At 37.4% G+C, this 12,261-nt stretch overlaps 1 protein-coding gene and 5 non-coding genes across 8 annotated transcripts in view; 5 read left to right on the top strand and 1 right to left on the bottom strand.

The window, feature by feature from the left end:
* Sarm (sterile alpha and armadillo motif) overlaps positions 1–5,888 on the bottom strand; it is a 40,571-nt gene extending 34,683 nt beyond the window's left edge. Inside the window, exons 1-2 of one of the 3 annotated variants that reach the window (XM_070214830.1) lie at positions 4,955–5,888; positions 4,598–4,722 (exon numbers count right to left, since the gene is read on the bottom strand). In XM_070214830.1, the coding sequence (XP_070070931.1) occupies positions 4,598–4,722; positions 4,955–5,456 (627 nt within the window). In that variant the 5' untranslated portion in view covers positions 5,457–5,888. Of the gene's footprint in view, positions 1–2,084; positions 2,448–4,597; positions 4,723–4,954 lie in introns of those variants that run through there. The other 2 variants (XM_070214831.1, XM_017156350.3) reach the window with 2 other exon arrangements.
* A 2,797-nt stretch (positions 5,889–8,685) lies between these two features.
* Positions 8,686–8,768, top strand: TRNAL-CAG (transfer RNA leucine (anticodon CAG)). Its single transcript has one exon. It is a non-coding gene; the product is annotated as a tRNA-Leu (tRNA).
* Positions 8,769–9,044: 276 nt separating this feature from the next.
* Positions 9,045–9,127, top strand: TRNAL-CAG (transfer RNA leucine (anticodon CAG)). Its single transcript has one exon. It is a non-coding gene; the product is annotated as a tRNA-Leu (tRNA).
* Positions 9,128–9,374: 247 nt separating this feature from the next.
* TRNAL-CAG (transfer RNA leucine (anticodon CAG)) lies at positions 9,375–9,457 on the top strand. Its single transcript has one exon. It is a non-coding gene; the product is annotated as a tRNA-Leu (tRNA).
* Positions 9,458–11,626: 2,169 nt separating this feature from the next.
* TRNAL-CAG (transfer RNA leucine (anticodon CAG)) lies at positions 11,627–11,709 on the top strand. Its single transcript has one exon. It is a non-coding gene; the product is annotated as a tRNA-Leu (tRNA).
* Positions 11,710–11,994: 285 nt separating this feature from the next.
* Positions 11,995–12,077, top strand: TRNAL-CAG (transfer RNA leucine (anticodon CAG)). Its single transcript has one exon. It is a non-coding gene; the product is annotated as a tRNA-Leu (tRNA).
* Positions 12,078–12,261: the final 184 nt, after the last annotated feature.

Here is a 12,261-nt window from a genome sequence, read left to right as displayed (position 1 = left end):
TTTTTTGGTTTTTTTCTTTCTTTCAATCTAATTGATTTGGGTTTTTGTTTATCAAATGTTTTTTTGTTCGCTTTTGCGTGTGCAGGAAATGCCAGAGTGGAGCAAAAATAAGCAAAATCTGGCTGAAATAATGGTATGAAAAATGCCTTGAACTGATGTAAAGAGTTCGAGCCACCTACATTACGCATTGTATCTGTATTTATCGGATACGATGAACAAGTTGCTTAAAGGAAGGCCATTTCATTTTCACTGGTTATGCAATTTATCTCAGCTAATTCATCATCTTTTCCTTCCCATTAATCTGTCGTATACCTCAGCTACTTTCGCTATTCAGGTCAGCAAATTACTCACTAAAAGTGTGCCAGTTTCTTTTGATCGTATTGAAAGAAATGTTTAAATTAATCACAGCTTTGTCAAGTGTCAAGTCCTTCAAGTGACTCATGTACATTCAGCAAGACCAAACCAAAAACGTAAGAGATTATTGAATTGAACACTGTGTTATGTTGATAAGTAAGTAGTATTTGGATAATACTACCACTTGATAAAAAACTAATTAATCGTTTGATTAATATTAATATTAATAATATCATGGATATGTATTTTATACCAATCATAAACCCCTTATACCTACGTTCTATGCATTTACTGTAGTGAGCCTTTACTGTACACGTATTTTCTTCACGCCATGTATCTGTATCTACTCGTGTATCTACGTATGAATGAATGGGCTTTCGCCTAAAACATCTGTGAGTCATCAGAAAGCCGTGATTGAGTCTCCAATAACAACTTGCACCGATCGAGTTGCGACGAAGAAGTTTTTAGCTCTGACTCATCACCGTGGGAGCTTGATATACTATATTTGGTTGCATCCGCATCTAAGACGTTACTTTCAAGCCTGCAGTTATAATTTTTCCAAGAGTCAGTTACCACGCCTTTTTTCCCCCGACTTTATCCCAAAGCCACGCATACGCATGGGTTTATCAATGATTTTCTCTCAATTGGAATTTTCATGCGTAATTGATTTTTATGCATTTCCCCTTGCAATCACAATCCCCAAGATTGTTTATTTATTTATATGCAAAGCGTACTTAACACGTTTTTCTTCTCTTCCCTTGCTTCTCTCGATTTTTGTGATTTATTTGTAACTTGGAATTGGGTCACTTGAGAGTCGAAAGGGGCAATAACTTGAAGCAACACATAATCGAATCCACGGGGAATGGGTTTCTGGTTTTCGGGCTAAGGTAATTTATGCTTCAGACGGGGATTTCACAGATTAAAATGGGGCTCTTAAGTCAGATTACTTTTCTTTAGAGCAGTTGCTTTTAATTCGTTTTTGATAGTTGGCGAACGTTTATGGATACCTTGGGTATTTTTTATGAATAATTTGTTTATTATTGATGATATTCATAGAACAAATTAATAATTTTAAGTGGTAATTAAATTCCCTAGTTATAAGGAAAATAAACCGAAAATAAGCGATAAGTTTTTTACAAATAAGGATTCGGTTTTAAAAAATGTTCACAATTGTTTGCTCATTTTTAAGCAGAACAATGTTTTCACTATAATAATGCTTATACAGATAACTCTGTGGTAATACGCTATTTAAGGGAATTACTAAACATTATTTGCTTGAGTAACGACTAGAGTCAATAAATAGAATAGAATTTGCCTATGGGCTTGCGTCATTTACATTATCCACTTGTTATCAAACAAGTTCCAAAGACCCTTAACCAATTCCGTTCTCTAATGCCCTCATCGGTCCTATATCTCACTTAATTGTTTACAATTTCAATTAGATGTTGGTCATAAATTATGGCGGCTAATCCCGATCGCGACACCTTACAAGCATCCGCATTTTCACACACCTGAAATGCTAATGACACACCATCCGAAACCGAAACCGAAACCCAAACCACTCCGACAATTTGTTTTGATTTTGGCCGTGAACTGAGTAGCATATCGGAATAATTCAAGTTTGTCTTTTGTTTTTACTTCGGCAAGCATATCTATTTCTATTGCTATTCAAATCCGAGAGATACAAACAGAAACAAATGACATAATTGAGGTATTTGAGTGGAACTAACCTTGGCAGTGGGCATTAGTTGTGCATTAACTTTCATGTTGGAATCGAGATCAGGTCGTTGGCTGGTTAGTTCTCGATAGGTCTGCTCTATGGTGCAGATATTAGGGTTATCCAAAGGAGTTTTAATTGTTTTTCTGGGGTTATCTCTCAAAGATAAACGACGCACGCTTCCAAGACGAAAGGTTCCTCTACCATCACTGGAACCACTCGATTTGGTTCGATTTCGACTTGATTTATGGACGTTGCGAGGGACCTTATCGTTACGAGTTTCCCTGGAGTTCTGCTGCTCTTCGTGGGTAATACTCAATGTTGTTTTCTTGCACCACAAGCCGCTCAAACGATTGCCCATGCTATACGGTTTTCACATCAACTTTCCGCGGGTGTTCAGCACGATCTAACGTTCGAGCAATCAATCTCGTCTATTTACAAAGATTCTCGGGGTCCGGGAGAATGCTCAGATACTCGGATATACTCGTACAGAATGAGAATCGGAGACGAACCGGTGCGCATCTCAATTCGACAAATACTGAAAATGGAATTCTTGCCGAAAACCACAAAATGCCAGACCCAAAACACAGTTGTCCGTCCGTTTATAAGTAGCTTTTGTACCCCTCTCTTGCTTTTCCCCCATGTGTTTCTGTGTTTGCTGCTTTTTGGGAGCTTTATAATGCGAACAAACCGCGAGTTGACTTTGTTTGTATTTCGACTGGCACTACATGAGCCCCTCGGTCCTCAAACGTTGGGCCTCGCTACTAATCGATTTTTTCTCTCCACAACTCTCGCTGCGACTCTCTCTCCGGGAAGATTCCCCGGCAAACCCCAACTAATTAATATGCTCGGGAGCTGTCATACACCCAACTTCATATAATATTAACAACAATCTTCTGCGACTCACGTTCTTTGTGTGTTTGCGCTGAAGAGCTTGTCAAATAGTTAAGAACGGTGGGGAGAAAGAAATTAATTGATCTACAGTTGGGAAATGGTCATGGGAATACCCTAAACGATCGGTAGGGGAATTAAATAATTTGGAAGAATAACAAGAAATACTTTAGTTATACTTTTTTATTTACCCACGGTAATAGGAATTAATAGTCCATTACTAATATTAAATTTTTACAAAAAAAAATTATAAGAGAATATTCTCAAACTAATTAACTAATGACAAGGTATTAAAATGCTTAATTACAATTAAATTAGCAATCTTTATATTATTATTATTATCATGAAAATAAAAAGACCTCATAAAAATCAAAAGTTAATATTGTTAAAGGTATGATAATAAAAATAAGAAACTTGTTATTTTCATTACTAAATTTTCATTGATAAATTAAACACTTAATATAAAACGTTTATTAGGTACCTGCTATCAAAACATTCAAGTCAACTGGTCATCTTATCAGCCAAGTATAATGCTCTCCAATATATGGGTCATCGGTTATATTCTTAATTAAAAGGTTGTTGCCTCATCTAATCATTCGATCACTAAACACAAATAGTTCTTTGTTCTCCCTTGATTACAACTACGATTACTCGAACTAATCAGTTTCTGCCCTCAAAGGTGATACATTTAGGAACAAATCCAATGAGAAAATCCATATACCCAGGGAAGGGCATTCGCAAACGAGAAATTTGCTTAACGACGCACGAGCCATGCTAAAAATCAACGCCAGAATGCCGATTATTCATAGCCGGTATATCCATCCATCCAATAGTTTGGATTTAGCGCTATATACTGTGCGGGCTCGTTTGCCTCTTTCTTTAACCCTCCCCTATCCCTTCACTTCTGTTTTGAAAACGTGCTAAATGTTATTTATTAATTAAGTTGACGCTATTTTCTACCTATTTACGTAAAGAATAGAGAGAGGGAGAGAGTTACTGCGGGTCTGAGCCGGTTTTAGGAAAGTCGCCGAGTCAGGGAGTGGTTCAGACCCCAATCCCCATGAGAGACCCAATCCAGAAAGAGTCGCGTGTGAGGTGTGAGTTATGTATTTGCTTAAATATGGTACTGTAAAGCTCAGCGCGGTTCGCGTTTGGTCTGGAAGGTGCACTCAAAAAAAAAAATACCTTAGCTTAAAAATCAATTATTCGTGATTAATAAAAAAAATTTTAATTTGTTATTTTGCTATAAAACTACGATAGTAAAATGTTATTATAATAAATTACTCTGCACTAAGACAGTTCCTTTTTTTATGTGTATGCAAAACTATAATCAAAATGGGCCTAAAAAGTGGCGCAGGGGGTTGTAAAAGGTAACGAATGAGGGACAACAAAAGCTTGAGTGAGAGTTTATGGACACCATAAAGCCAGAGAAGAGCTTAAAGTGAGTCATGACCTTTGCGCGCTCTGCTTATTTATAAATAGCCATAAGCAATTATTACGAGTGAGAATTTATAAAGTCAGAAGGGCCTACTAAAGTCTCAGCAGTGAGGACCTGGTTATACCCTTTATCGTTATTTTATAAATATTTGTTTTCTATTTATATTTATAATCCATAAATTATAAAAATCTACTTACATTTCCGTAACTTCTGATGCTCGAAGGACTCAGGCTAAATAATCTGCCCAGCTGGTGGTGATGTGTTGGTGATCCATTGCTGTTAGCCGATGATAAGTCGGTGAACATGGGCGAATGGGAGTGTTCTATTGGAAACACAATAACCATTAGGTATAAATATTTTGTAAGTAAAATGGATAATTTGAAGTTCTTTTTTACAAAGATTATTGAACATTGCAATCAATTTGTTAGTAAAATTATTTTTCAATTAAGGACTGTAATTTACACCATTTTTTTGTTTAATAAAGCAAAATGATTTTAAAATAAACAATTGTTTTGTTCCAAAGAAATGTTCAATAAAGATTTCCTAATACTCACCACTCATAACAGGCGACATGTCCTTGGGAAAGGCGAACAGATCGTTGTTGTTCCTGATGTCTGATGAATTCAAGGTCAAGCTGGGTTTACGCACGCCCAAAAAATTGGATGCTGACGAGGCGCTGGAACAACCACTACCGCCGTAGCCACCCAACCTGCTGTGGGCGGTGGTGGGCGTGACATTGGGCAGATGGTGAGATTCCAGTGGCGAGGCGGACTTCGGTATTCCAGTGTTGCAGCTGCTGACCGCTGGAATGCGCTTCAAAATCGGTGCCGGTGGCAATTGCGAGGGGGAGGGGCGGAAGAGCCCCGCACTCGGTTGGTGGTTCAGTGGGTCACCCTGTGATTTCGGAATCGCCAATCGAAGAGTTTGCCGCGCAGCTAGTCTTCTTCCAGGCGCGTATTTATTTCCAGTTTCCGCAGTCGGCGCCGACTGCGACTGCGGCAGCGGCATCGGCAGAGGCGTTTTCTCAGTGTGGTGAGCATGCGCAGTTTGATTCATAATTCGCTGTTACTCTCACTTGCCTCTGTTGAAAATGCTCTCTTTGCTGTTGTTTCTCCCACTATCACTGTTAACTGTTAACAGCCGCTGTTACTCTCACTGCTGTTAATTTTCTCACTTTTGTTATTGCTCTCTTGCACTTTTGTTTTCTTTTTGTTTTTGTTTCTCGTTTTTATACTTTTTTAATTTTTTTGATTTTAAAATATTTGCTGTTATTTATTGATTTATTAAAATATTTATTTAAAAAACTTATTTGTTGAACTATTTGAGTTTTAGATATTTTATTTTTAAAGCCTTTTGTGGAAGTAAATTGTTGAATTTAGTTTATTAAATGTTTCGTAAAAATTTATTTATGGTTGAATTTTTGTTAAAATGTTTTATGGTATCTTTTAAGTTTTATTAAAATTGCAGTGGCTTATGAAATCCGTACGTTTTTATTTTTGTTTATTTGTTATTGACTTTCCGGCTCTTTAAACGTTTTTGTTCATTTTAACTCTTCTTAAGGCACTTGTTAATTTATAGCCCTTGTTGTCAACGCTTTTTATCAATGAATTGCGCGTTGATATTGTTGTTGTGGTTGTGCATTCAGGCGAACTGCACTGATTGCATAATTATATATGCACAAGCGTGAGCAAACAAAGTAAAAAACCTAAGCAGTATAATAAATTAAGTTACAATTGTTGTAGTTGTTGATATTGCAATTTCTTGGAACGTGCCAATGTTGGTTTTTTTTCCCCTCTTTTGCTTTTGACCCACTTGCAGCCAATACCGTAAATGAAATTAACCAGAATTATTTCTTAGTTATTACAAAAATCCACACCGAGGATTCGATTGTTATCTTTTACAGGTATACAGGTATGCCTGTTGTTTCACACACTTTTTCCGTTGATTTTAAAAATCGGTTAGACAAAGCATTTTCATTTTCCACTGCTGAACTTGAGAATTGCTACGTGGTCGCCGGGCAAAATGTGAAATCTCCGACAATGAGAAATCTCCGTCCAATTTTCGTGACTTTGCGTGGGACAGCGACCATAAAAGCCACACGCCATTTAATTCTCGGGTTAATCTGTAATAAATATATACACACATATGGGCATCAGTATATGGATATAGCGAAATTCGTTTTAGTTAAATTACTTGGAAACGTGAATGAATCTTAGGCTTTATTTGTCTAGAGCATTGTGGGTTGAAAGATCGTCGGAATTGAGATTGCCCTTGAACTCGGCAAAGAGAACGTGAGAATTAATAGAGGAAAGCACAGATTACATAATGATCTACAATGGATAATTAAGTCGTTGAAAGAATTAATAATCTAAAAATTCATAGAACAAATGCCAATTAAAATATAGTTATCATATTTAAAGTAATCAAAGGATTTATTAAATAGTTTTCCCAGTCTACACAATATCACTTGAACTTTAAACCACTAAATTAGATCTCGTGAAACACATTTTTCCCTGCAATTCATAGACAGTTTTATCAATTACTGAATCGTTAGCCCATATGGTTGTTAAACCCCAACTGACAACTAATTAGCAACAATGTCAGATGGAGTGCACACACATTGATTGATTGCCAACCGATTGGCACGAAATAATAAAGAGCTTCTCAGGGGTTGACAACAATTAGTGGGCCTTAAAGATTTAAACTCCAAAGTCAGAGTCGCAGAGCGATTTGCATATGACAGGGAGATACTGGAAAACCAACAGACAGTCAGATTGAACAAATCCAAAATTCGAATCGTGAAAAGCCGTTGGCCTCTGGTTTGCCTTAAAGAGCTGCTGCGAATTTCTTGCATATTTGCACACGGATTTACAATAAATTGCAATTATGCAAATTGAGCGAGTCGAATGTTTTGGAGTCGTAGCTCTCCAAACGGCTCAAAGATGCCAGACATTAATCATGACCCAGCAATTAGCAATTATTTATATTGACGGGGCGTGTCAATATCTGGGCAATGATAAATGATTTTGGCTATTTTTTTTGTTACAAAACACCAGCCCTGGCGAAAAGCACTCGTACTTGCTATCGATTAAATTCGATGCCATTAATCGCAGGGTCAAGTTCACCACTTAGTTGGCCATGCGTTTTTATTGTCGAGAGGAAAAAATAGAGTTACTTCATTATAATTGCAAGCATGGATGTTCAGGATAAATCTTTGAAGAAGGAGTCGTTTAACTCACTTGATCGGAAGCCCGAAAGTGAGCACAAGCCGAAGACAATCGCACCTTTGCTGAAACCTGTGGCACACGGTATCTCCTCCGGATTCGGGTTCAAGTGGTATTTGATCAACGTAAACTGCAGTCGTCCTCGGAAGAGGCGATACTACTTGAACCTCAATCGCTATCCCAACCAAATGCCCACCGTCGTGTCGAACACGTTGCACTTCCTCAACTTTCCGAACTTCAAAACCATCTTCGTGTTGACCACGCCGAAGACCTTCGCGACATATCGTTTCTTTTTCTCTATGACTTCCATTGTACAAGTGGTTTCTTTGAAAGCGAAACCAAGCCGAAAAAAATTAAAACCCAAGCCTCTGACGAATCAAAAAGAAGCGATTAAATAAACGAATCAAGAAAAAAGGTGAGAGCTGACCTGTTAAACCTTAAATTGTGCAAATATATTTATTTAACTTCTTCTTAGGAATTTTTCTTCTGAGATTGACTGACTGAAACTGGACATTACTTTCATTTCAAGATAACACGAATAAAAAAAGTAGGCTTTTACTTTTAAGCAATCACCAATTTATCAATTTAATAAAAATGAAAGATATCTTTCAAATGAATACACTAACGAATTCAACGAATTAACAGAAGAGGATAAGAAAAAGTGCAAGGATATCTTCGAGAGAACTCTTCCTCCCAAACAGCAAGACAATAAGTACGTCAAGTTTACAAAGGAAATACTTAAAAAATTCCTAAATGAATCTCAGAAAAAGCCATGCTTTCTGACATTCCGTACGATTTCTTTGCATATCAACTATAGTGTTGTAATCTTTAGTATAAAAGGCACCGGGTTACTCGAAATTTGATCTTTCAACTTGTGAGGGCACTGATCATTATCTATGACCGCTAAAGCTGCCAGGCCATCGAACTAAAATGTATATTTACACGACTGCCTAGTATAAACATACGATTTATTGGGCAACGCACAAAATTTGTTTTGATTTTTTTTGCCTTCTTTCTGTGGCCTTCGCTTCCAACGACATTTTGACAGAACAGTGATTCAAGTCAGGATGGCCGAGTGGTCTAAGGCGCTACGTTCAGGTCGTAGTCTACTCTGTAGGCGTGGGTTCGAATCCCACTTCTGACAAGACTTTTTTTTACTTTTTTTTTAATAATAAACTAATAAATACATCTTGATAAATTTCTCCCAATTTTTATAATTAAGAAAAGCACTAAGTCTTAAAAAAATCGCATTCCAAATTAGCTAGTTATAATTATCTGGTTAAGATTTTTGTTTCTTTTTTAATTGCTTGCTTAATTTTTGATTAATTGTATAAAGAAATTTAATTTATATAATTAAGGAAAAACGCTCGAAATAATTATAATTTCCTCAGAGCATTTTCTCGTTCTCGTTACTTTTATAGTCAGGATGGCCGAGTGGTCTAAGGCGCTACGTTCAGGTCGTAGTCTACTCTGTAGGCGTGGGTTCGAATCCCACTTCTGACAAGACTTTTTCCTTTTTTTTAATAACAAATTATTAATTTCTCCCAATTTTTATAATTTAGAAAAACACTAAGTCTTAAAAAATCGCATTCTAAGTTATAATTATCTGGTGGACATTTTGGTTTCCTTTTTAATTTCTTGCTTAATTTCTGCTGAATTGTAAGAAAAATTTAATTTATATAATTAAGAAAAAACGCCAGAAATAATTAGAATTGCCTCTGACCATTTTCTCGTTCTCGTTACTTTCATAGTCAGGATGGCCGAGTGGTCTAAGGCGCTACGTTCAGGTCGTAGTCTACTCTGTAGGCGTGGGTTCGAATCCCACTTCTGACAAGACTTTTTTATTATTTCAAGGAATTCAAAATTCTAGTCTAATATATAGATGTGGGTTTGCATTTCCTAGGAATCGATTTGTTTATTTATCTTCATTTATAGCGAGTACATATATTTCTGCGTTTATTATTGCTGGCTTTTATTGTGTTTTATCGGAGGGTGGGTTGGTGAAGCCCCTTAAATCACACACAAGTAATTTCTCACGCCATGCTGACAATTGGTCTTCAATAAAAAGTTCAAACGACTATCTTGTTGTTGTACTGTGCTTTATTCACATGATATTGGGTAATCGAAGGGGGCATTAAAGTGCATTAGGCGTGCCGCAAAACGGCTTATCACAGCCTGAACATGACTGCGCTGCAAAGTCATTCATCAAACGTTTGACCGTGAGGGAATGGTTTGTTTGGGCATTAATGGAGCGGACCCAGCCAGAGGAATCCCCCCCAAGTCCAGATAAACACTCGAAACTGCCCTGATAACTAACCACTAACCCGTCCAGACCTTGTACGACAAATGAATTTGTTGACGCAGTGGGTTTCGCGATATTCTCTGCATTCGCTTACAGTTAATATAAAAAAACCGCAGAACTGACCCAGCCAAATGGCATTGAGCCCCTGCCCTGGAAATCAAAATCGAAATCAGAATCCAATCCAACTGTGTCAGCTTCAACTTGCTTTGTTTACAAACAAATAAGGCAAAGAGAAATGCAAGCTTAACTTTACTTTGCTTAATAAATGGTGTCAGTTTTATATTTCCCTCGGCCAATTCGCAATCCCCCCACCTTTCTTCAGTGCTGTCATATCTGTGTGTATAATTTTTCCGCACTTTAATGGTTTTTTGATGCATTCTAAATGAATAAAAATTGCGTGCGCAATTGTTGCTCGACTTGAGCGGTGCCGCTGACCCATTTCGATGATTATAAATGAGTATAACTTATCAAGCGAGACTTGCCTTGGAACTAAACTGGGTTTAGCTGTCTGTTTCCCCGCCTTTTCCGCTGCACCACCACTTCGATTGCACTATAATTTGTTTATTTTAACTATATCGGCAAGGGAAAGGCAACAAGTTCAATGGCAAAAATAATTTCCCGCCCCTTGTCAAAACATTTTTCGATTTGATTTCAAATTTTTCGTTTCGATTTGGTTATTTTCCTGCGATAAACAAATAATTAGCGGAAAAATGCGCAAATGCAAATTACGTCCATTCGCGAACTCAGACAGATGTATATGGCCATATCTATCTGTACAATATGCGTATGAAGATGTCGGCATCGAGTCAAAGGAAAGGCATAAACAATGCCCCGCCATTCTTTGCCTGCAAATGTATCTTTCCGAGCAGTGTCAAAATCTAATTTGAATTTTTCCACTACGAACAGTGCGCGGCGGCGGAAAAACTGTCGTCGAGTGCTGGCCAAACTCATTAAAATATCCATTTCCTCGACGAAAACGCGGACTCTCGCTGCGAACAGCTTCGAGCAGTCATAATAAATAATACAAAATATTAAAAGACAACAAAAGACGGCCGCCGCTTAATGAGAAGGGTTTGGTTTTTTACTTGGTTCCGTTCCCAAGGCGTGGGCCACGCCCCTTGAACCGGATTATTATTAGCCAGTTGGTCTTTTTGGCTCGAATATCGAGGAATGCTACGGGTCTTGACCTCTTTTCCAGTTACGCTTTTTGGGAAATCCGCAGAGATATAGATATTCTGAAAGGCCTTGTTTTCTTTTGTTCGTTGCCAGCGATTGTCTGCGATTTCTACGCCTGCCCAACCCCGAAACCCAGAGATAAGATATATCTGTATGAAACCGACTTTGTAAACAGTTTGTCGGCATTTGTACAAAGTGCAGCGGCAAAGCAGCTGATCGAATCGATTTAATTTGCAATTATTCCGTCACAAAATTGCACAGTTCTTGTTATTCAACTCACAATTAGCTTTGTAATGCCAGCAAATTAACGTCCACAAATATTAGCCACGAATACAAGCAAATAGTTAATAGATTTCAATGTCCCACGGTTTTATTTATCGTAAGAAAGTTGGTTGATTTGCATAAAAACTCGGACAGTCTGGCTGATTTATGGCAGTTTTCTATAAACCACTTTTTATAGCAGAACGAACGACTGCGAGAGCGAGCGAAGTGGAAAACGCGCATTTGGTATGCTCATCCCATGTGTCAGGATGGCCGAGTGGTCTAAGGCGCTGCGTTCAGGTCGCAGTCTACTCTGTAGGCGTGGGTTCGAATCCCACTTCTGACAAGACTTTTTTTGTTTTTTTTTTTAAATTATAAATTATTAATTAGTTCTTGTTTAATACTTTCTAATTTTTATAATTAAGAAAAACACTTTGAGTCTTACAAAAAATCCCATTTAAAATTCTATAGTTATTAAATTTGGTCCAGATTTTGTTAACTTTTTTATTTCTTGCTCATTTGTTATTTTGTTGTATCCAGAAAGAGTACTTTTAATTTATATAATTAAGGAAAAACGCTCGAAATAATTAGAATTGCCTCAGACCATTTTCTCGTTCTCGTTACTTTCATAGTCAGGATGGCCGAGTGGTCTAAGGCGCTACGTTCAGGTCGTAGTCTACTCTGTAGGCGTGGGTTCGAATCCCACTTCTGACAAGACTTTTTTTACTTTTTATTTTTATCTGTCCAATCAAATTGTTTATTTATTCTGGTTATTTTGGTCAGTTTTTAGTTTGCCCCCGCCAAGAATAACAATTCGATTGTGTAAATCCAAATAAATATGCGCGTGTGTCGGTGGGCTGCCTAAGGCGTAAACAAAAACATGTGCAAAAGGCCAAAA

Source organism: Drosophila takahashii, chromosome 3L (assembly GCF_030179915.1).
Source record: "Drosophila takahashii strain IR98-3 E-12201 chromosome 3L, DtakHiC1v2, whole genome shotgun sequence".
NCBI lineage: Eukaryota > Metazoa > Arthropoda > Insecta > Diptera > Drosophilidae > Drosophila > Drosophila takahashii.
This window is presented reverse-complemented; position numbering and strand designations above follow the sequence as displayed.